Here is a 20,810-nt window from a genome sequence, read left to right as displayed (position 1 = left end):
TAGGAAACAAACTGGCAGACTTCTCCAAACAAAGTTCGGAGACTGTAGCTCACCCCAGGGGGATGGGTTAGGGAGGGGCTGCCCACGCCCACTCCCCAGCCCCCTCCCTCCCAGGGTCTAGCCCCACCCAACACTGAAGCCACCCGCCCATTCAGTCTCTGTCCCTGAGTGTCCCTGCACCAGTCACCCTCAGCACAGGTGAGAAGGGCCCAGGCCTGGGGGAATAAGGGGCCTTGGGGACAGGTGTGCTTTGGGCCAGGTTACCTAGGGGTGGGGAGTGGAAGGCTTAAAAAGCTGCAGGTAATAGAGGAGGAGAGATTAAGGTGGCTCCTGGAGGAAAAGGGGGAGGGGCACAGCCAGGGCCACCCAAGGGGAAATGGACATGGCTGGCAGTGTGGCTGGAGAGGGGTCACTGTGAGGCTGGGGGCTGACTGACAGAATATGGGGACCTTGAAGTCTTAGGGAGGAGGATTCAGAGGGCTTCAGAGGAAGTGCAGGGGGAGAATGCCCCCCCCCCCCAGAGCTGGGGAGTGGAGAGAGGGAGCCAGAGTGGGGGACTAGGGAGGGAAAGGGAGTGTCCAAGCCCCAAGAACTTAGAAACAGGAGGCGCTGGGGACTCAGGGCAGAGGCAAGGCTGTAGAGGGGTTCAGTGAAGTGAGGGCCTGGGTGGAGGGTGTCCAGGAGCTGTGTGGACTAAGGTCTAGGACCTGGGCGGGGAGGGCTGGGGGAAGTCGGCTCAAGAAGCAGGGACCAGGAGTCCAGGGAAGGGCTTGGGGTCAGGGAGGATGAAGCAGCGCTGGGAGCAGGGCACCGGGGAACGGCCAGAACCCAGCGGGTGGAGGGGTCCTGGGGCAGACAGCCAGTGTGGGGTGGGGACTGTGCGGCTTTCTGTGCTGGCACCTCTCTGCCCTGGCTTGAAGCCCCCAACCTGGCTCCTTCCTCTTACTCGGACCACAGGATCACATCCAGTAGAGCCCCTTCTTCTTTGACACAAAGGGACGGGCGCCGGTATGACTGTCACCTACACAGCCCGAGTGGCGAACGCCCGCTTCGGTGGCTTCTCGCAACTGCTGCTGCTGTGGCGTGGGAGCATCTACAAACTCCTGTGGCGTGAACTGCTGTGTTTCCTCGGACTCTACATGGCCTTGAGCGCCGCCTACCGGTGAGGTGGCGGGGGTGGGGGGGGGCGGAGGTCCGGCAGGTGCAGCCCACTGGCCTGGATAGGGTGTTTAGGGGAGGGAAAGAGGCGTGGCAAGAGATAAGCCACTGGGAAGGCGACTCACCGGTGACCCGTACCCCCTACCCTGCAGCTTTGTGCTGGCTGAAGAGCAGAAGCGCTACTTTGAGAAGCTTGTCATTTACTGCGACCAGTATGCCAGCCTCATTCCAGTCTCCTTCGTGCTCGGTGCGCTCGCGCCCCTGAATGCCCCTTTCCTATGTCCCTAAGAAACCCATTCCCATTCTTACTCTTTGGAGAACCCTAGTCCTGCCCCTGAGGCTCCCCCTTCAAATCCAACCTCCACGGGTCCCCACTCCTGGTTTTACACCATGAAGAATGCGGGAGTGGCCTCACAACCTGAAACCTTGGCTGTCACCTGGTCATTATCCCCTGAGATGCTGCCATGGGAGCTCCGTCTTACCCATAGGCTTATTGTGGGCCACCTAAGGACTCTCCCCTGTTCTGCATGAGATTGCTAGTGCTCCCCACAAACATCTTGAACCCCAGGGCCCCTAGATGACTCCATTCTCTCAAGTCCGTGGGGAGTGCATTTCTGAAAGTCTTGGCCCCTAACCCCCAGAGACCTCATGTGACCCAGCCTCCCTCTCCCTACATGGGTGGGGTACCCATCCTGCTCAGAGTTCCCTGATGTAGACCTAGTGCCAAACTCTTTCACTAGCTCTGGCTCAGGGGCTCCTGTGGCCATTGTGACAAGCCTGCCCAGGTGTCCAGGATGTACACTATATCTCCAAAACCCAACTTCCCCCCTCGGTGTTTCAAGTTCCCATGGCCCCACCTCAGTGGCTTCCTGTGACTAGTATAACAATACCATGGGCGCTTGGTCCCCACCCCCATACTGGGATCCCAATCCCCAATCCCAGGTGACACCCAAGTAGCCAGGGTGATCCAACTTGCTCTAACCTCTCTGACCTCAGGGCTGGATCCTCCGGTTCTCAGCCCAAATGGCCCCACATGTTCAGGGTGACCAGCCGGGCAGGCGTTCCTAATGCAAACCCTTCTCTTCCTAAACTCCTGGTGTGGTTGCTGAGCCTCCATTCCCCGCTCGCCCCCAGGTTTCTACGTGACGCTAGTGGTGCACCGCTGGTGGAACCAGTACCTTTGCATGCCGCTACCCGACGCGCTCATGTGCGTGGTGGCGGGCACAGTGCACGGGCGCGACGACCGAGGCCGCCTCTACCGTCGCACACTTATGCGCTACGCAGGTCTCTCCGCGGTGCTTATCCTGCGCTCGGTCAGCACCGCTGTCTTCAAGCGCTTCCCCACCATAGACCACGTGGTGGAAGCGGGTGAGTCTCGGGCCTTAAACTAGGGGGGAGGGGGCGGGGCCAGGACGGAGGGCGGGACCAGTAACCCCGGACCTCGCCACCCAGGATTTATGACCCGCGAAGAGCGCAAGAAGTTTGAGAACCTGAACTCATCCTACAACAAGTACTGGGTGCCCTGCGTGTGGTTCTCCAACTTGGCGGCACAGGCCCGGCGAGAGGGCCGCATCCGCGACAACAGCGCCCTTAAGCTGCTGCTCGAGGTGGGCCTACTAGGAAGTCATTAATATAGCCCAGCAGGGAGGGTGTGCCCTGTGCCGCGTCCACCGCGGCCTGCCACGCACCTCCCGCAAAGGCAGATTCCAAAGAGCCTCACCTGTCAGGCCCCACCAGGTGCGCCTTATTTCCATGGGGCAAATACCAGCACCTTCGAGGGCAGTCCCAGGTGCACCCCAGTTGTACACTCATCACCAAATATTCTCCCTGGAGCTCTCAGAAACACACTCCCACTTCCTAGGAGAGGACCCCCGGCCTCCCTCTCAGGGACCCAAACTTATGAGCCCACAATTCTGACTCCTTCATGACGGTCTCCACCCCCAGGAGCTGAATGTCTTTCGGGGCAAGTGTGGGATGCTCTTTCACTATGACTGGATTAGCATACCTCTGGTGTACACCCAGGTAACCCCACTCTGCCTCCCTCCCTTTATACTTGGTGTCAGAGGCCCTGATGTGTTAGTCTTGGGGGAGAGTAAGGGCCAGCTAAAACTCCATCACAAGGGACGTGATCTTTGATTAGTCTTTTTTTTTTTTTTTGCCGGGGGAGGGTTGAATACAGGGGCACTTTACTACTGAGCCACATTCCCAGCCCCCCACCTTTTTGTAGTTGTAAATGACAGCATGACTTTATTTGCTTATTTTTGTACGTGGTGCTAAGGGTCGAACTCAGTGCCTCACAGGAGTTAGGCAAGCGCTCTGCCACAACCCTAGCCCTCCAGCTCTTTTTATTTTTGGGGGGAGGGGGGTATCAGGGATTGAACTCAGGGGCACTTAACCACTGAGCCACATCCCCAGCCCTATTTTGTATTTTATTTAGAGAAGGGATCTCACTGAGTTACTTAGCACCTCACTTTTGCTGAGACTGCCTTTGAACTTGTGATACTCCTGTCTCAGGCTCCAAAGCTACTGGAATTACAGGCTTGCGCTGCCGCATCCAACCTAATTTTTTTGAGACAGGGTCTCACTAACTTCCTTAGGGCCTTGCTAAGCTGCTGTAGCTGGCCTCCAACTTTCCATCCTTGTCCCTATCTCTGGAGTTGCACCATCATGACCAGTTTAGCCTGGTCTCTCAATAACTCCCTGAGATGGGGGAAACACTGACCTGGGGCATTCCCCCCACCCACGCACCCACAGGTGGTGACCATTGCAGTCTACAGCTACTTCCTGGCTTGCCTCATTGGCCGCCAGTTCCTGGACCCTGTGCAGGGCTACAAAGACCACAGCCTGGACCTGTGCTTTCCCATCTTCACCTTACTGCAGTTCTTCTTCTACGTGGGCTGGCTCAAGGTGAGTGGGGCCCTGGTGCTGGCCTGAAGGTGGGGACAAGGTCCTCAAGGTTCCACCTACCTCCTTCCTCCCAACTCAGGTAGCGGAGCAGCTCATTAACCCCTTTGGAGAAGATGACGATGACTTTGAGACCAACTTTCTGATTGACCGCAACTTCCAGGTGAGGCTGCACAGGGCCATCATCCACAACCAGCTCTCCCAGCCGCCCTGGCCCTGGCCCCTCCCCCACCAAGACTTGCTGGGGCCTCTCCCTGACCACCCTTGGTTCTCTGCTCACCATGGTCCCGCTGGTCCTGAGGGCTCCACCCCAGCCCCACCTCTGTATCTCACCCTCAGGTATCCATGCTGGCTGTAGATGAAATGTATGATGACCTGGCTGTGCTGGAGAAGGACCTGTACTGGGACGCCACAGAGGCTCGCGCCCCCTACACGGCGGCCACCGCCTTCTTGCTGCAGCAGCCCTCCTTCCAGGGCTCCACCTTTGACATCACGTGAGCCAGGACTGGACTGGGTGGACTGGACCATCAGGGACAAGACCACTGGGGACTGGGTCCCTGGGGGGACACTAGGTGGAGCTTATGGCTCTGTGGATGGTTGAAGGGTCTATAGGGGCCAAGGACAGGGCCAAGGACTGAAGTCTGGAAATTTGGAGCTAAGATCAACTGTAATGAGGACAGAGGTTGAGTTGGGGATGGGGAGGGGTCAAGGTCTAGGACTGGGACACTGATTGGGGCTGATCTAAGGGCTGAGGTCTGTACCAGAGGTGGTACCCAAGATAGGACAGAGCCATGGATGAGGCTTTGATATCTGTGAGCAGAGCCAGAGGATCAGGCCAGGCTCTGGAGTAAGGGGCCGAAAGTCTTTGAGGATAAGTGACACAAAGGAGTGGGTGGAGCCAGGGAGTTCCTTGGGTCTCTATCTCATCAATCAGATAGAGGGTGAGGGCTGGGGGTGTGGTCTCGCCTAGCCTGCGGGAGACCCTGGATTCAATCCCAGCAAGGGGGAAAAGGAAGAAAGGGAGGGGCGAGGCTGCAGCGCCCACCCACTGTCGGTCCCCAGGTTGGCCAAGGAGGACATGCAGTTCCAGAGGCTGGACGGCGCGGACGGCCCGCTGGGGGAGGCACAGGGAGACTTCCTGCAGCGCCTCCTGCCGGCGGGCGCCGGAGGAGGCTTGCTGGGCCGGCGCCTGTCCCTGCTGCGCCGCAAGAACAGCTGCGTGTCCGAAGCGTCCACTGTCGCCAGCTGTGCATGCACCGGCGTCCCCGATGGCTCAGCCACGGAGTGCAGCTGCGGGGATCCGCTACTCGACACCGGCTTGCGGGAACCAGAGCCCGAGCCCCCCGTGTGTCCTGAGCCACTTGCCCCCATTCCTGGTCCTGCTGCAGAGCCTTTCACCACCGTGCCCATCCCTGGACCCCGGGGACCGGCCCCGCCCTGGCTGCCCAGCCCTATCGGTGAAGAGGAAGAGAATCTGGCCTGAGACGCCGGGGCTAGGACCCCTAATGACAGGGAACAAGCATGAAGCAGCAGTCCAGGTCTGCATAAGCCTCGGGCGCCTATAGAAAGTAGGCCACCCCACTTTTCACTAGGTGGCCAGGTGCTCCACACGGGGGTCTGGCACTGTGCTAGTGGCCAGGGATTTTCCCAGCTTTTGAACAGACATGCTCCCCACCCCAGCTCTACTTCCCAACCCTACTGCCCAGTGGCCTCCATCAGCGTCCTGCCTGGGTTCTTTCCTTTCCATGAAACTGTGAGTGCCTACTTCATGGAGTTGTCCCGAAAATGAAATGATGCTTTTAAAGCATTTGGGGCATAGTAGGTGCTTAATAAACTGTGTTTTTTTTTTTTTTTTGTATTCAAATTGTTCATGTGACTTCTCTTACTAGACATTACTAGAGCATTCTTCCAGGTTGTTTGCTTTTTGCAGTACTTCAGGGGTGCTTCACCACTGAGATAGTGCCAAGACTGGCATTGAACTCACAATCCTGGAAGTAAGGTGTACACAACTGCACCTGGTTCCTGTTTTTCACTTATATCATTTGCCAGTCCCTCCTGAGTTTAGAAGTCTAGCCAGGATCATGTCCCTGACTTTAGACTCAGAGAACCAGCTGCCTCCTTGACTTCTGCATGTGAAGATCTCACGCTTTGAAGGTAACATGATCCAAAGCTCCCCAACCTGTCTCACCTCCTGTGTGTCAACTTTGTCTTTCCAAGTGATAAGGCCAGAACCTAAAGTCATTCAGGACCCTCTATTCTCTCATTTGCCTCTATCTACATCAACCCAGCAGCAAACTTCATCAACTGTACCTTTACTATGTCCAGAAGCCAAGCATTTCTCACTCCCCCAGGGTCCCCATCCTGGCCAGAGTCTCAGGGTCATCCACATACTCACCTGGATTAGCGACCTCTGGCCTGGTTTTGCGACTCTAGACCTGGCCTCCCGGTTTGTTTCTCCCACCAGAGCCGCCAAAGGGCCACATCCTTCCTTTGCTTAGAATCCTCCATGGCTCCCAGCTCACTAGGAACAAGAGCTGATGGATCCCCTGGAGCCCACAGGCCCCGAGCACTCTCCCTTCCCTCATCCACTCCCATCTTCCTGCTCAATCCTTCCATTCCAGCCACACCAGCCTTCTCACTGTCCCTCCAACCCAAGCAAGGGTTCAACTCAAGACCTTTGGACATACGTTTCCGTTTCTCTCTGCCTGGATAATCTCCCCCAGATACCCACATGACCCCTCCCTCGGGTTTCTACTTCAATAACCTTACTTCCTTAGAGAAGCCTCTGATCCTACCCTCTTATTCAAAATTGCCATCTCAGCTGGGTGTGATGGTGCACACCTGTCATCCCATTGACTCAGGAAGCCAGCCTCAGCAACTTAGCAAGGCCCTCAGCAATTTAGTGAGACCCTGTCTCAAGAATTAAAAAAAAAAAAAAAAAAAAAAAACTTAAAAAAATTATATATAATAAAAAGAGGACTGGGGATGTGTCTCATTGGTAGAGCACCCCAGGGTTCAATCTTAGTACCACCAAAAAACAACAACAAAAAACACATGCCATCTCCCAAGTCCATTTCTCACACTCCTGTCATTCTTGTCTGCTTTGCTTAGGGCCTCACTAAATTTTTGAGTCTGGCTTTGAACTTGTGATCTTCCTGCCTCAACCCCTAGGGTGGCTGGGATTACCAGTGTGCACCACTGTGCCCGGTCCCAACCCTTTTTATTTTTAAATTTTAGTCAGGACTTGCTAAATTGCCCAGGCAGACTTCTAATTTGTGATATTCCTGCCATAGCCTCCAAAATAGCTGGGACTACAGGTGTCTGCCACTGTGCCTGGTTCTGTGTAGCTCTTCTTACATCCAACTTTGATCTTACCTGTTTGTTATCTATCTCCCTTCACTGGGAACATTCCATCCATTGAGAGTGGACTTTTTTTTGGGGGGGCGGGGGTTACCAGGGATTGAACTCAGGGGCACCTGACCACTGAGCCACATCCCAGTCCTATTTTGTATTTTCTTTAGAGACGGGGTCTCACTGAGTTGCTTAGAGCCTCCCTAAGTGTTGAGGCTGGCTTTCAACTCACAATCCTCCTGCCTCAGCCTCTGGAGCAGCTGGGATTACAGGTGTGCACCACCGAGAGCAGGTATTTTTGTCTGAAGCTTCTTCAAAATCCACACACACACACTTCTCACTGATTGGTCATTCTCACTTCAGTAAATGCAAGACTGTGATCCTACCAATTGGCAGACTGAGGTAGGAAGATGGCAAATGTGACACCAGCCTGGGCAACTTAGAATTCATCTCAAAATGAAAAATTAAAAGGTCTGAGTGTGGGGGCTGGGGTTGTGGCTCAGTAGTAGAGCGCTCACCTCACACATTTGAGACCCTGGGTGCGAGCCTCAGCTCCATATAAAAATAAATAAGTGAAATAAAGGTATTATGTCCAACTGCAACTAAAAAATAAATATTTAAAAAGGGAAAAAAAAAAAAAAAGGCCTGAGTATGGCCAGGCACCATGATCCATGCCTATAATCCCAGTGTCTCCAGAGATTGAGGCAGGAAATTTGAGGCCGGCCTCACCAATTTAGTGACACCCTCAGCAAATCAGCAAGACCCTGCCTGAAAAAATAAAAAGGACTAGGGATGTAGCTCAGTGGCAAAGTGTCATTGGGTCAAATTCCCAGAACCAAAAACACATACACACACACACAAAAAAAAGGTCTGGGGATGTAGCTCAGAGGAAGAGCGCTTACCTAGCATGTACAAGGCCCTGGGTTCCATCCCCACTACAGAAAAAAGCCCACAATGATTCTGAGTCACTGGCTGACCTTCTGTCCCTTACAATGATGCCCAGAGGCCAGCCACAGCAGATTTAATGTGTTTATTCTTCTTCTAAAAAATCAGGCTCTCCTCAGGCAGCACACATTAACTCCAGAGAGAGAATCAAGACTAAGAATCACATTGATGAAAAGCACAGGCCTGTACCTGCCACCTGCCCTCGCCCTCCCCCAATCTGGGGAGCAAAAGGCGGTGGTCATGACCCTGAGGCTCCTAAGCAGCTGGCTGAGGCCTGCTGCCTGGTGCCAGGTTAGCTGGAGGCATCCACGGTGGGCGAAGCCCCAGGCAGGCGGGTGGGTGGGTGGGTGCTGAGGTCTGTCAGTGCTTGTCAGTAGGGCGCAGGTTCAGAGATGCCAGGCGTCCCAGGGGTCCACGGCGACCATTGGTGGCCAGCCGCTGCTGTGCCAGGAATGACTGGGCATGGGCAGGCGCCCGCTCCTCCCCAGCTCGCTGCTGCAAGGCCATGCCCTAGAGGGAGGAGGGGTGGCGAGCTGGGCTCAGGTAACTCCAAGGGGCCCCCAGTTCTCTAGCCACGGAGTCGGTACACTCACCATGTTATACCAGGCACTGATGAGCAGCTTCTCTTCCTGTTCCCGCTGACTTCGATTCTTCTCGAAATCCATCTGCAAGGAGGCAAGAGTTAGGGGTCTGGGTGTGCCAGGGGCTGCACCAAGGAACAAGGACACCAACCTCCAGGTGCCGGATACGGACATCCCGCTCCCGGAGCTGTGTCCTCAGGGTGTGGAGTTCTGGGGTTCCTTCCCCAGGTGGCCGCTGCTTGGGTTCCAGGGTCTGTATGACCTAGAAGTTGGGGGAATCATCAGGTGACCTTGGCTTCACAGGCTCCTCTGACACATTGGAGTACATTAAATGTGACAGTTCACAGCAGAGGGAAAGCATGCTGTGACATGGTGGGCTATGACCAGGGCAGAAGGCCGGGCAAAGACCCGGAGGCTGGCAGAGGGTGAGTCTGTAGGAGGCACAGGCAATGGGAGGCCAGGCCTGAGGACAGAGGGGCTCCTGGCGACCTCACCGTGCGGGCCTTGTCCACGTAGCGGCGGTACCGCTCCTCCATGGCCCGCAAGTCCGCGTCCTTCTTCTGCAGGCTGTCCTGCAGCTCTTCAATGCGACGGGCTGCTGGGAGGACAGGCAGCCCTCAGCTCCACGCTGGGCTCCAGGCGCCCCCGGCCCCGCGGCGGAGCCCCCTTACTGCTGTTGTCGGAGGGTGTCTCCAGCTCCTCCAGGTACTCTCTCTTCCGCTGCAGCTCCAGATCCGCCTCGCGCAGCTTCTGCCTGCGGGAGGGAGGGAGGGACGGGGGCTCACCTCTGGGTTACCTGCTTTTCCTTTCTTATTATTATTGCAGCTGTACATGGACACAATACCTTCATTTATTTATTTACTTATATGTGTGCTGAGGCTCGAACCCAGCGCCTCACACACGCCAGGCAAGCGCTCCAGCCGTGAGCTGTGCCCGCGGCTCTTCTCATCAGCCAAAGGGGCCAAGACCTCCCTGGTCCCCGCCACGTTTGGGAACTGCAAGCCCTGGCCCCTCCATGTCCTCAGCCATCAGGGCCGTGACCCTCCACATCCTTAGTGGTGGCCTCTCTCCCCATCCTACAGTCCCCAAGCTGCTCTGGCCACCATCATCCTTTCCCAACCTTTTCTAGTCTCAATCCTTCAGTTCCATTTTTCAGCCAGCTGCCAGGGACCTTTCTAAAAGAGATTCTGTGCCAGCGGGTGGGTGGGCGGGTGGGGGCACAGAGATTATGGACGACAAGAAACACTTGTTTCTGGGCTGCTGCTAATTTGCTGTCCTTCTAATATGATTCTTCCCAACAGGGTAATGCGATAAACCATTTTTTTTTAATTGGGGGAAAAGGGCTGGGGTCGTGGCTCAGTGGCAGAGTGCTTGTCTTGCATGTGTGAGGCACTGGGTTCGGTTCTCAGCACCACATATAAATGAGTAAAACAAAGGCCCATCAACAACTAAAAAAATAAAAAATTTAAAAAACAAAAAAAGGGGGGAACCCACACTTTTTTCCTAGGGGATGGGACACGGCTCAGCCATAGAATGTCAGCACTCAAGAGACCCTGAGTTCAATCCCCAGAAGCATTTCCTCACCCCACCAAATTTGCTTCTTTTATTGAAAAAAAAAAAAAAAAAAAAGCAATGATCACTTTATCACATGACCTGGCTGAAAACCCCTTTGCGGCTGCCCACTATGTCCCCAAAATAGTCCATGCTCCTCTGCTGGGTATATAAGACCATAGTTGACCGGAGCCTCGTGGATCTGGTCAGGGAAGCTCCCCTCACAAGCAACTCCCCATCTGACGCAGCGTGCACCCCCCAACTTTAGCCCCTGCCACCACTCACAGGTGTTCCTCCAGCTTCCTCTTCAGCAGGGTGGGCTGGGGGAGAGAAGCAGCAAGAGGTGAGTCCTGAGGTCCCAGAGGGGTGGACCCTTTCCCGAGTTGAGGGAGGGGGTACTCACAATAGCCTACACCAGGCGTCGGACAGCAGGAGAAAGAGAGAGAGAGGAGGATTACTGGGAGGCATGAGGAAGGACCAGGCAGGGAGGAAGTGGGCACTCACGTCCTCGGTCTTGCCCCCCTGCTCCTGGAGGGCCTTCTGCAGGTCCTCCACCTGGGCCCGCAGCTCCGACAGCTGCTGCTGGTTCAGCCTGCAGGGTGGGGGGCGCTCAGTGCCGTGCAGCTCAGTCCTGCTCTGAGCGCGAGGCCCTCCTGCCCCTGGCCCTCACCTGTGCTGTGTCTCCAGCCCATGGCGTGCGCGGTTGGCCTCCTCCAGGTGGCGCTGCAGCTCCTCCTGCCGCTCCCGGTCGGCGGCCTCCTGCTGACACAGCCTCTTGTTCTCCAGCTGAAGCCTCAGGAGTGTCTCCCTGCAGACCCCGGAGGAGTGAACAGGGTTGGGGACCAGTCTTCCCGCAGGCCTGCTCAGACCGCGGGTCAGCCCAGGAGGGGAACTGGCAGGTGGAGGCAGGAGCAGGATGGAGCCTTGAGTTAAAAGCATTGAGGATCCTGCAAGGCATTGCAGACCCAGCGTGGGTGAGCAGAGCGCTAAGTGAGACCTAAGTGCTGCACAGCTGTAAACTCCTCCAGAGGGGCTGGGGTTGTGGCTTAGTGGTAGAGAGCTTGCCCGGCATGTGTGAGACACTGGGTTCAATCCTCAGCACCACATAAAAATAAATAAAGAAAATAAAGGTATGTGTCCATCTACAACCAAAATAAAAATTAAAAAAAAATAAAAAACTCCTCCAGAGGGTGAACCAGGCAGGGGTGGGGTTACAGGAGAGGGTTAGATCTGGCTGCAAGAACGGGAAGAGCTGCTGTGAAAGAGTTAATCCAGTCAAGGCACAGGATTCTAGCAGAGAATCCAATGAAGACTGGGCCCTGGGGACAGAGATCAAAGTCAGCAAGGCTAGGAAAGGCTAGGATGTGGGATTTTGCATGTGGAATAGAAGTAGAAGTTTGGGACCTAATTTGTGTGCTGAGGACAGATCTTGAAGAAGGCCAGAGTCCTGGACCAGGTAAGAACCGAATCTGGAGGCCTACTAGGAACTGGAAACCCAGACCAAGCAACCAAGGCTAGTGCAGGGGGTGGGGCTGAGGGCGAACCCTGGCCCTAGGGATGGGAACCAGAGTTCTGAGTGACCAAGGATACCTGAGCTCTGCAGGCAGAATCTCCGCAGCTAAGTTTTCCAGGCCCAGTGGGGTGGGATCCAATGAGGGGTCTGGAGAATGGGAGAAAAGTGTTCAGGTCTCTGTGCACCCGCAGTCCCTGGCTCTAAGGGCCTCTTTTCAAGTATCATCTTTTTTTTTGGGGGGGGGGTGTACCAGGGATTGAACTCAGGGGCACTTGACCACTGAGCCATATCCCCAGCCCTATTTTGCATTTTATTTAGAGACAGGGTCTCACTGAGTTGCTTAGCACCCCACTTTTGCTGAGGCTGGCTTTGAACTTGCAATCCTCCAGTCTCAGCCTCTCTAACGGTGTGGGCCACCGAGACGGGCTTCAAGGATCATCTTTGGCGGCTCAGTTCACCCCAGGACACCCCTCCCCAGAACCCCAAGGGTCTTCAGCTCACCAGCCTGAGTCAAACCCCGGGGCTGCAGCTGGGCACAGCGTAGCTCCTCGTTGGCCTCCCGCAGGGAGTCCCTCTCTGCCAACAGCCGCTGCAGGGACAGGATGCAAGACGCCACATGAGGCAGGCTTTATCTCCTAGAAAGTGGGCTATTTGGGGATTTGCAGGGAGGAACTTGGACCTGGGACCTCAGCCTCACCTCCTTCTCCTTTGTCACCGACTCATACTTTTCCTCCAGGTTTCGGCACTCAAATAGCCATTTCTCAGCCTTCATGGCCTCCTCCTGCCGCTGGCTCTGAAGTTCCTGCACCTGAACAGAAAGGAGAGCTGCCTGCTGCGGTGAAAGGAGGGCAGCGACTGAATGCCAGGTGAAGGGGCGGGGCCAGAGGGACCCAGCCAAGAACCTGGAAGGGTTGGAGCTTAAGCTTATAAACCCAGACAGGGGATCTGGTCCACATTAAGACTATGCGCATGGGGGCGGGGCGGGGGCCTTGGAGACGCGCTGGCCGCTGGCTGAGGGTCCCAAGCTCTGCACGCCCAGCTCCCCCAGCCCTCACCTGCCGCCGCTGGGCCTCGAGCTGTGCGCGCAGGGAGCCAGCCCGGCGCAGCTCGTCTTCCAGCTGCCTCGTGCGTTCCGCGTGGCCCGCGTTGCACTCCTCCAGCTGCCGCACCTGCCTCCGCAGCTCCCTCAGCTCACCCAGGCGCTGCCGACAGCTGTTCAGCGTGGCCTCCAGCTGCCCAGCGCGCTCCGAGGACTGACTGTGGGGAGGAGACAGGGAGAGGAGCAGTCGGGGATCAGCAGGGATGTGGGGCCTCGGGGCGGGGGTGTCAGCCTGCAGAACATGGGTCCCAGGTGAAGGGGACATGGAAGTGGGTATCAGGGATCTGCCAGGGTAATGATTAGCCAGGGTCATAATCAGGGGATCCTCAGGGGTGATCCTGTGGAGGCACAGAAGGGTGGTGGGGTGACAGGAAGTGATAGGGACCTAGAAGGGAATGAGGAAACCCCAAGGACAACTTGGGGGTCATGGGGAGTTCTGGGGCAAGAGTACTGTGGGGTTCTCAGGAGTGCAGCAGCAGTCTACAGGGTACTTCAGCATTGCAGGAGTGCCAGAGAGAGCCCTTTGGGGTTATGGAAAGCACAGTAGGACAACAAGGGCTGCAGTGGTAGAGTCCTGGGGCGCCTGAGGGGGTCTAGAAAGCATCGTTGGGGGCGTGTTTGTTGACAATGCCATAGGAGCTGGGAAGCATAACGAGGGACAAACAGACACTGGGGATCCAGGAGGTCCACTGAGGTCATGTGGATGTGGTGGGGTTCAGGACAGTGGGCCTGGGGAATTCAGGGTGGGAGAGAGGAGTTTGGGGTGCTTTCTGGGGGTACAGTGGGCATTTGGGGTTACAAAAGTGGCAACGCTGGAGGTGTGTGGTAAGCAGCCCTGGGGACCCACCACTCACCGCAGCTCATCCATCTCGTCCTTCAGGGCCTGTGCCTCTTGGGCCAGGCTGGTCAGGGCCTGGTTGCGCTGCTGGAGCTCAGTAACCTCCCGCTGCAGCTCTGCACAGCGCAGGCGCTCATCCTCCCTGCTGCTCTCCAGCCTGGGGGTGGCAGCGGAAGAGAAGGGGCATGTGAGGGCCGTCCTGGTACTCCACTCCCAGGGCCCACCTGGCCGTGACCCCCACTGCTGCACCTGAAGTTCTCTTCCTGCAGCTGTTCCAGCTGGGACTGCAGCAGCAGCAGCTTCTTAGCAGTAACACCCGGAGTGACCTCGGCTTGTGACCGGCCCACCCGCTCCCGCAGGGTGGCATTCTCCTGCACCAGGCTCTGCTTCACCTCTGACAGGAGCACCAACTGCAGGCAAGCCAGGGTAAGCTGGAGCTTAGGGGCCACGCAGGCGACCCTGCCCCCTTGGGCCCCCCCAGCTCAGCCCACCTGTCGCTCCAGGTCCAGACAGTGCTGCCGGAGCTCATCCCCCTCCTCGGCGTCCTCACTCAGGAAATAGTACCTGCGGGACTGATATCAGCAAAGATCGGGGGTGAAGAACTTGGGGTCCCAGGAGAAGGGGGATAAGGCTGGGACTGGTAGAGGCAGAGAGAAGGGGGCCAAGGTGTTGGGAGCTGCCACATAGGAACTGAGCGCCCCTTAGCCTTGAGTGATGAGAATGTGGAGCTGTGGCCAGCCAGCCATGGGCTGCGTGTGTGAACTGAGGGCATTGAGCACACAGGGTGGACTGTTTGGGCGGGTTTTCTCCCTTGCTCTGCCATGATCCCACACAGCTCATGAGATGGGTGTGGCCTTCCTAGATGTCATGGTCAACCTGCTGACAGCAGACCTCACAAAGCTAGACTCAACCCCCTGAAACCTGACCCCTTGCCTCATTTGAATGGCTCCTCCCCAATAAAAGGGTTCAGCACGCGCTCCTGCTCTTTCTGTGGACCCCTAAGGTTGCAGGAGCCAAGCCATCAAAGGACCCAAAGAAAAAGGTATTTCTCTGTCTCTGTGTGGTTATTTCGTGCAGCCCAGTTCACCTGGGATGACCCTGAGTGTTTTAGTTGTGAGATATAAGAGTTCTCGTGGACCAGGGGACTAGGAGAAAGTTGATTTTGGAGCCCTGGGGGCCTGCCAAAGGAAAAGCCTAGACTCCCCATGAATGGGGGTGGTTTATACACTTAGGGACAAGCCCCTCCACCTTAGGCAGCCCTGAGAACCAGTAAAGGGGTCTGGATCTTTATCAAGGTTTCCCACCCTCACCTGTGTATCAAAGTTGCCATATGTCTCCTGTGACAGGGACTCTTGGGTGTCTTTGGTCATAAGCTGGAGATGGGGAAAAGCACTGTGAGGAGCGAGGCTCTCTGAAGACGGCCTTAGACCATCTCCATTCTCCTGTCCCCACAACCAGTTCTGCCCAGTCACCCCAGCCAGAGACTGCCCTCCTGCCTCTGGCACTGAGGGAAGCGAGCTCTACTCAGCCTTCGAGATTGTGATTTAGAGCTGGTAGGTGCTGGCAGAAACATAAGACAGAGATGTCTGGCCAGCTGACTTCCAGGCAGAGCCTTACCAGGGCAGTGCCTGTGTCCAGTTGCCTCTGGCCTGGAAACGCTCCCTCCCCTGACACTGCTCAGTCATCACATGGGCCACCCCACCCACCTCCTGGATGGCCTCCATCACTATATGTTGAACCGATTCCTCCAGCGTCATGATTCTCTGGATGTGCTCTGGGAATCAAGGTGGGGGTGACTGAGACCCAGGGGTGAGGTGAGGAGGCAAGAGCATTTCCTCAGAGCCATACCCCCAGGGATCCCCTAGCTCCCCTTCTAACCCTCCCCATACCCTGCTTTTTCTCGCAACTGATAGCACAGCCCAGCACCAACTGAAGCAATTTCCCGAGCTCCGTGGGGTCGGAGAACTCGCCAATGAGGCTCACATCTGGGAGGTGCTGTTCTGACACACGGTGTCCCAGAACCTGAGTGCAAGAGGGAAGGAGGAGTATCGGGGACTCACAGGCCCTCCCCCTTCTCCAAACCTCCTAAATCCCTTTATAGTTACTCACATCCTGGGAGTATTCCACCAGGCTCTGTAAGATCTTCTGCAGATTGCTGACCTGGGGAGGGCCAAGAAGCTATGTTCAGGGGCTCAACAGCCCCCCAGCCTGAATCTGTCCCCATTTTCTTTTCTCCACTTCACTACTCATTCCCTGCTCATCTCATCCTGTTTGGGCCCATTTACAAATATCCTCTTCCTTAGAGGTGACCGTCTGCTTATCTGCCCATTGTGTCCACCTGCCCATCTTTGTTCATGTGTTTCCAAAATCCAATCACTTCTCACCACCTGTCACTGTCATCTCTCACCTGGATGACTGCACCAGCCACCTCTCATCTTCCATTTGGGAATGGAAGCCTTTCTCATGCTAGGTGATGCATCCAGGGGAGGTTTTTGTTTTTGTACGGGAAGCAGCCAGGGGCACTCTATCACTGAGCTCCATCCCCACATCTTCAGAGTTTTGCAAAGCTGCTGAGGCTGGCCTTGAATGTGCCATCCTTGTGCCTCAGCCTGGGGTTGCAGGCACAGGTAACAGTAGTGCAAAGCCCCTGAGTGCCTCCAGAGCTCTACTTTTATTGTCTTCCTGAATCTATTGCTCTTGGAAGTAAATTTTTATGTTGGTGTATGTGTTGTCTGTCCACATCACTAGACTCAGGGCTGTGCTTTCATCTGTTATTCCTTGCTGAATGCCCAACACATGGGTACTCAAGAGCAAACAGTTGGCTGATCACCAGACATCTGCCCCTCTTTCTGGACAGGGCTTTCCGTCCACCACCCAGGATGTGTGTTTGACTAGCATTTCCCTGACCATCTCTTCACCATTCTGTCCCCTAGTCATGAGTCCACCTGTCACCTTCAGCCTCCAGTTGGGACCTGGGTCCTCTGAGATGTCCTGGAGCCATGTTTCGTTGAACCAGGAGGGGTCTCTGGGGGGGGGAGGGGAGAAGGTGGAATAAGCTGGCTGGGGAACCCTTTTGGGATCCTCCCCCTCAGCCCCACTCACATCTGGTTCAGCACGTGGGCTACAGCAAGGCCGCTGCTCAGGTCCTCGGGGCTGGCACAGGGGGGTGGAACTTGGAACGTCTGCAACTGAGGAGGAAATGAAAGGGCAACGCGGGGATTCAGGGCCGGAGACCACCGAGCCACTCCTCTTTAGCAGACTGTTTTTGGCCAAGAAACATCTCACAAGATTGAGCAGGCACTGGCCTGTTGCTACACCAAGCTAGCTCTGCAGGGGAGTGGCTTCTGCACACCTGAGACCGAAGGGGGCGTGGCCTCACTTTACCTCTGCCTAACAAAGTCCAAGCGACCAGGTCAGGGCGGTACTACGAGTCACCTGGTTCTCACAGGCACCACGTGATCAGGCCAGCCCACCTGTACCCCCTCACCCCACGTGAACCAGGCACAGAGGGGCGGGGCCTCACCTGTTCTTTCCACTCAGGCCTGCCACGTGACAGGGACGGGCGCTCAGACTAGAGTCCAACGGCCTGCTAGGCCGGCGACCCCTTCCTCCTTCCAGCCCCAAGACCGAGAGGCGGACCGAGGCAGGGCCAGGGATCCCGGGCTAGGGGAGCGGGCGCACACCTGTCCCCAGCCCCGCCCCTCGACCTACCCAGGTGAGCAGAGACCCGCATAGCTCGGCCTTGTCCACGCTCATGGCTCCGGATCGAAATCCACCCTGGCCACAGAGCCCCGGCGCCACAGCTGCCTCCGGGTCCGCCACCAGCGAGCGCCCGCAGCCCTGACCTCCCGCTCTGCCTAGAGCGCCGCCCCGCCCCGCCCCCTTGGCATAGGCCCCGCCCCGAGCACATGATCTCTTCCAGACGCCAGCTCTTGCCTCCGTTTCCGCCATATTGGATCCGGGCAGCTTTCTGATGCCTATTCTACCGCTAGAGGTCAGTGTGGCCCAGGAGTGAGCATTGAGTGGATAGATAGCCACCTCCCCTACTCCCCCACTTTTGCGATTGTAAAGGACCTCTCCATCCTTCTGAGATGGAGCTGCCCCATCCTGTTATACAAATGTGTTTCCTTCTTTTCTTGCAGCTGACAGAATTTTTTTTTTTTTGGCACCAGGCATTGAACCCAGCGGTGCTTAGCCATCGCCAGCCCTTTCTTTCTTTCTTTCTTTCTTTCTTTCTTTCTTTCTTTCTTTCTTTCTTTCTTTCTTTCTTTCTTTCTTTTCTTTCTTTCTTTTCTTTCTTTTCTTTCTTTTCTTTCTTTCTTTTCTTTCTTTCTTTCTTTTTTTTTTTTTCCATTTTTACCCCGTATAGCCAGCTCTGTCTTATTTTGAGACAGGGTCTTCCTAAATTGCTTAAGGCTTTGCTAAATTGCTAAGGCTGGCTTTGAATTTGCCATCCTCCTGGCTCAGCCTCCTGAGCCACTGGGATTACAGGCATGCGCCACTGTGCCCAACAGAAAGAAATTCTTCCAACCACCTTATGATCAGAGGCTTTATCTGTGTGGGTAGGCGCGAGTCCTGATACATCCAATGAACTTGGAGTCGGGGAATCCTAAAAGGGTCTTCCTAGTGGATGTGACTCAGAAGCCCTGCCCCAAGGGTGGACAGGGAGATAAGGGAGGGGTCCTACAAGAGAGTAGGAAGGGTCAGTCAGACACAGGTCCTGGGTAGTGCACAGTCATATTTACCCAGCCTGAATCAGTCCTATACTGAGATTCCCCTGAGCCTTACTGGCCCTTAGATAACCCCCTGCTTCAGATCCTAGGACCAGGCTGAAGTTGCCTGTCCCCTTCCGCCCATCAGGGGGCGCGGAGATCTCAAGAACGCTGCCTACTGGGGCGAGGGTGCGCCCACTCGGAGACCCAGCTGGGGCAACCGAGAGAGCTCAGAGGCATAACAATTATAGTTAACAATAAATTCGCAAATCGCCACTTATGGAGTGCTTACTGTATGTAGTATCTGCGCTGATTTAAATCCACTACCCTACGTGTCAAGTGTTGTTTTAATTCCCTGTTTTGCAGACGAGGAAATAGTGGCTCTAGGTGGACCCAGCCTTGAAGGAAGAGGGTAAAACACCAGCCGGCGCCCTTTGACCCCGGGGCCACTCCCTTGCAGGCGGGTGGGGTAATGTGCAGTAATTAGAGGTTATTAGCTGTACCCAGAGGGAGGGGCGGGCTCTGCATTGGGGGCGGGTCCAGATCGAAGGGGAGGAGCACTACTCCCATCCACGCAGAGAGTCTGGAACCAGTGATCTTGTCCTAGAGCGGGTGGGCAGGGTGACAACAGTCCCCCGCCCATCACATGAACATAGTCCCTATAGCCCTAAACACCCGGTTGCAGCCCACTCAGATGCGCAGCCGCACGCACGCTAGAGTCTTGGAGGCTGCTCCACACCCCCACAACCCCTTTCTTGTTTTCCTGACTCCAGCCTCTGGGAGCCAGGTGGAGGAGGGTAGAGGGGAAGGGGACTAGGGCTGGCGCTTACAAATGGACCGCTTTAGGCGGGCGGGCGTGAGAACAGCTGCTGCTGGTTCCCCGTCCTGCACCTAACAGAGGAAAGGGTGCTGCCCAAAGGGGGAAACAAATCACCCTGCCCCCAGGTAGCAATGGGAGGTGAGCCAGGAATCAGGGCTGTTAAAAGAATGGAGGGCTGGACCTGCCAGACCTCTAAATATTTGGGGTGGGGGTGGGTCACGGGATTTTGATGTTTAGGGAAAATACAGGAATCCAAATATTTAGGGGAATTGGCTTAAATTATTCTAATGTTAGTTCTGATGTTATGGGCATCCCAAATGTCTAGGGAGCCAAGATTAAAGGAAAGGTCCCTGCTCTCCATTTGGGGAAGGAGTCACAACCTTCTATTTGGGTCAGCAGGGAGGCCCACATTTGGGGGGAAAGAAGGGAGTGCACATATTAGTGGGAAAACCAGCAATCCTTGTTTTGCAACAAAGGGGGCCTCGTGCTGGGAAGGGATCTGGGTATCTTCTACAAAAGGCACAAACCCTTCATTTCAGACAGGTACCCCATACTAGGAGGAGGGATGCAAACCTGTTTTAGGGACAGGGAGCCTCCAAAGTTTGGAGGAGTGGTCTGGAGGCCTTTATTTGGAGGGACTGAGCCCCAGTATGCAGGTCTGGGTCAGCAGCCCCCAGCTGGATTGGGGACCCCACCCTCTCCTGCCTGTTTCCAGGAACAGCTGGGCCCAGCCTGGGTTGTACTGCTGGGAAGCCAGTGACTCAGCCCCTCCCTGCGGCCACAGCTGGACCCTGGCCCGCCCCCTCCAGCCTGCACATCTGGGCAGGGACCCAGTCATCAGGGCTGGTTTAAGGACCCTGAGTTCCACAACTGGAGGACAGGACCCCACGACTCCTCCCCAGTGACTGACCAGAGCCACTGGATGGACCCCATGCGCCATTACCCTGGGGGACTCTGGCAGGCCCCCGACACCCCAGATACTGACATCCTGCCAGCAACTCCTATCCTGCCCCTCTCCCATCTCTGTGCTGAATCCATGGGACCTGTGCTTGTTTTGGTAGATGTGAGGTGGTGGATCTGTGATTGAGTGTGTATTGGCATCTGCGTCCACTTGTGTTTTGAGGCCCTGGAGTTTGTGCACCTGGGTATCTTGTGTGTGATCTGATGGTGGGGGAGGCTGTCAGGGATTGGGGGAGTGACTAACATCTTTGTGTATAACATCCAGGTTTGGGGTGATGCACCAAGTGTATCTGTGTATAGCCCGTGTCTGAGTGGCTGTCTCATTCTGTCTTCATTTGTTATGTATTCATACTTACTACTTGCTTCTCTAGGGTGTCA

General features: G+C 55.8%; 2 protein-coding genes across 4 annotated transcripts; one reads left to right on the top strand and one right to left on the bottom strand.

Annotated features, from left to right (window-relative positions):
* Positions 1-1,010: 1,010 nt before the first annotated feature.
* Positions 1,011-5,545, top strand: Best2 (bestrophin 2). The gene is made up of 9 exons (XM_026399795.2): positions 1,011-1,162; positions 1,311-1,405; positions 2,293-2,526; positions 2,611-2,765; positions 3,103-3,180; positions 3,913-4,065; positions 4,145-4,225; positions 4,402-4,556; positions 5,125-5,545. Exons 1-9 carry the CDS (start codon positions 1,011-1,013, stop codon positions 5,543-5,545), a joined length of 1,524 nt encoding a protein of 507 aa, XP_026255580.1.
* Positions 5,546-8,453: 2,908 nt separating this feature from the next.
* On the bottom strand, positions 8,454-17,784 carry Hook2 (hook microtubule tethering protein 2). 3 transcript variants are annotated; one of them, XM_026399669.2, is made up of 22 exons: positions 17,652-17,784; positions 17,043-17,128; positions 16,893-16,965; positions 16,050-16,100; positions 15,830-15,962; positions 15,647-15,714; positions 15,251-15,313; positions 14,432-14,512; positions 14,190-14,350; positions 13,957-14,097; positions 13,059-13,260; positions 12,701-12,811; positions 12,505-12,592; positions 12,081-12,150; positions 11,161-11,298; positions 10,995-11,082; positions 10,776-10,810; positions 9,611-9,693; positions 9,434-9,537; positions 9,091-9,201; positions 8,952-9,023; positions 8,454-8,868 (listed from the first exon to the last, which is right to left on the bottom strand). In XM_026399669.2, the coding sequence occupies exons 1-22, from the start codon at positions 17,694-17,696 to the stop codon at positions 8,719-8,721; spliced, it is 2,154 nt and encodes a 717-aa protein (XP_026255454.1). In that variant the 5' UTR covers positions 17,697-17,784; the 3' UTR covers positions 8,454-8,718. The 3 variants fall into 3 exon arrangements, with proteins under 3 accessions (XP_026255454.1, XP_026255456.1, XP_077651897.1); XM_026399671.2 differs by having other exon boundaries at positions 9,434-9,534; XM_077795771.1 differs by lacking the exons at positions 15,830-15,962; positions 16,050-16,100 and having other exon boundaries at positions 9,434-9,534; positions 17,652-17,763.
* Between the last annotated feature and the right edge of the window lie 3,026 nt (positions 17,785-20,810).

Source organism: Urocitellus parryii, chromosome 3, assembly GCF_045843805.1.
Source record: "Urocitellus parryii isolate mUroPar1 chromosome 3, mUroPar1.hap1, whole genome shotgun sequence".
NCBI lineage: Eukaryota > Metazoa > Chordata > Mammalia > Rodentia > Sciuridae > Urocitellus > Urocitellus parryii.
This window is presented reverse-complemented; position numbering and strand designations above follow the sequence as displayed.

Excerpts from the sequence above, each read along its gene's own strand:
- Best2 (XM_026399795.2), top strand. The coding sequence starts at position 1,011 with ATGACTGTCACCTACACAGCCCGAGTGGCGAACGCCCGCTTCGGTGGC. Across the intron at positions 1,163-1,310 it reads GCCTTGAGCGCCGCCTACCG|CTTTGTGCTGGCTGAAGAGC; the intron begins GTGAGGTGGCGG and ends CCTACCCTGCAG. Across the intron at positions 1,406-2,292 it reads TCCAGTCTCCTTCGTGCTCG|GTTTCTACGTGACGCTAGTG; the intron begins GTGCGCTCGCGC and ends GCTCGCCCCCAG.
- Hook2 (XM_026399669.2), bottom strand. The coding sequence starts at position 17,696 with ATGAGCGTGGACAAGGCCGAGCTATGCGGGTCTCTGCTCACCTGG. Across the intron at positions 16,966-17,042 it reads GCCCACGTGCTGAACCAGAT|AGACCCCTCCTGGTTCAACG; the intron begins GTGAGTGGGGCT and ends TCCCCCCCCCAG. Across the intron at positions 11,299-12,080 it reads ATTCTGCCTGCAGAGCTCAG|GGAGACACTCCTGAGGCTTC; the intron begins GTATCCTTGGTC and ends CGGGGTCTGCAG.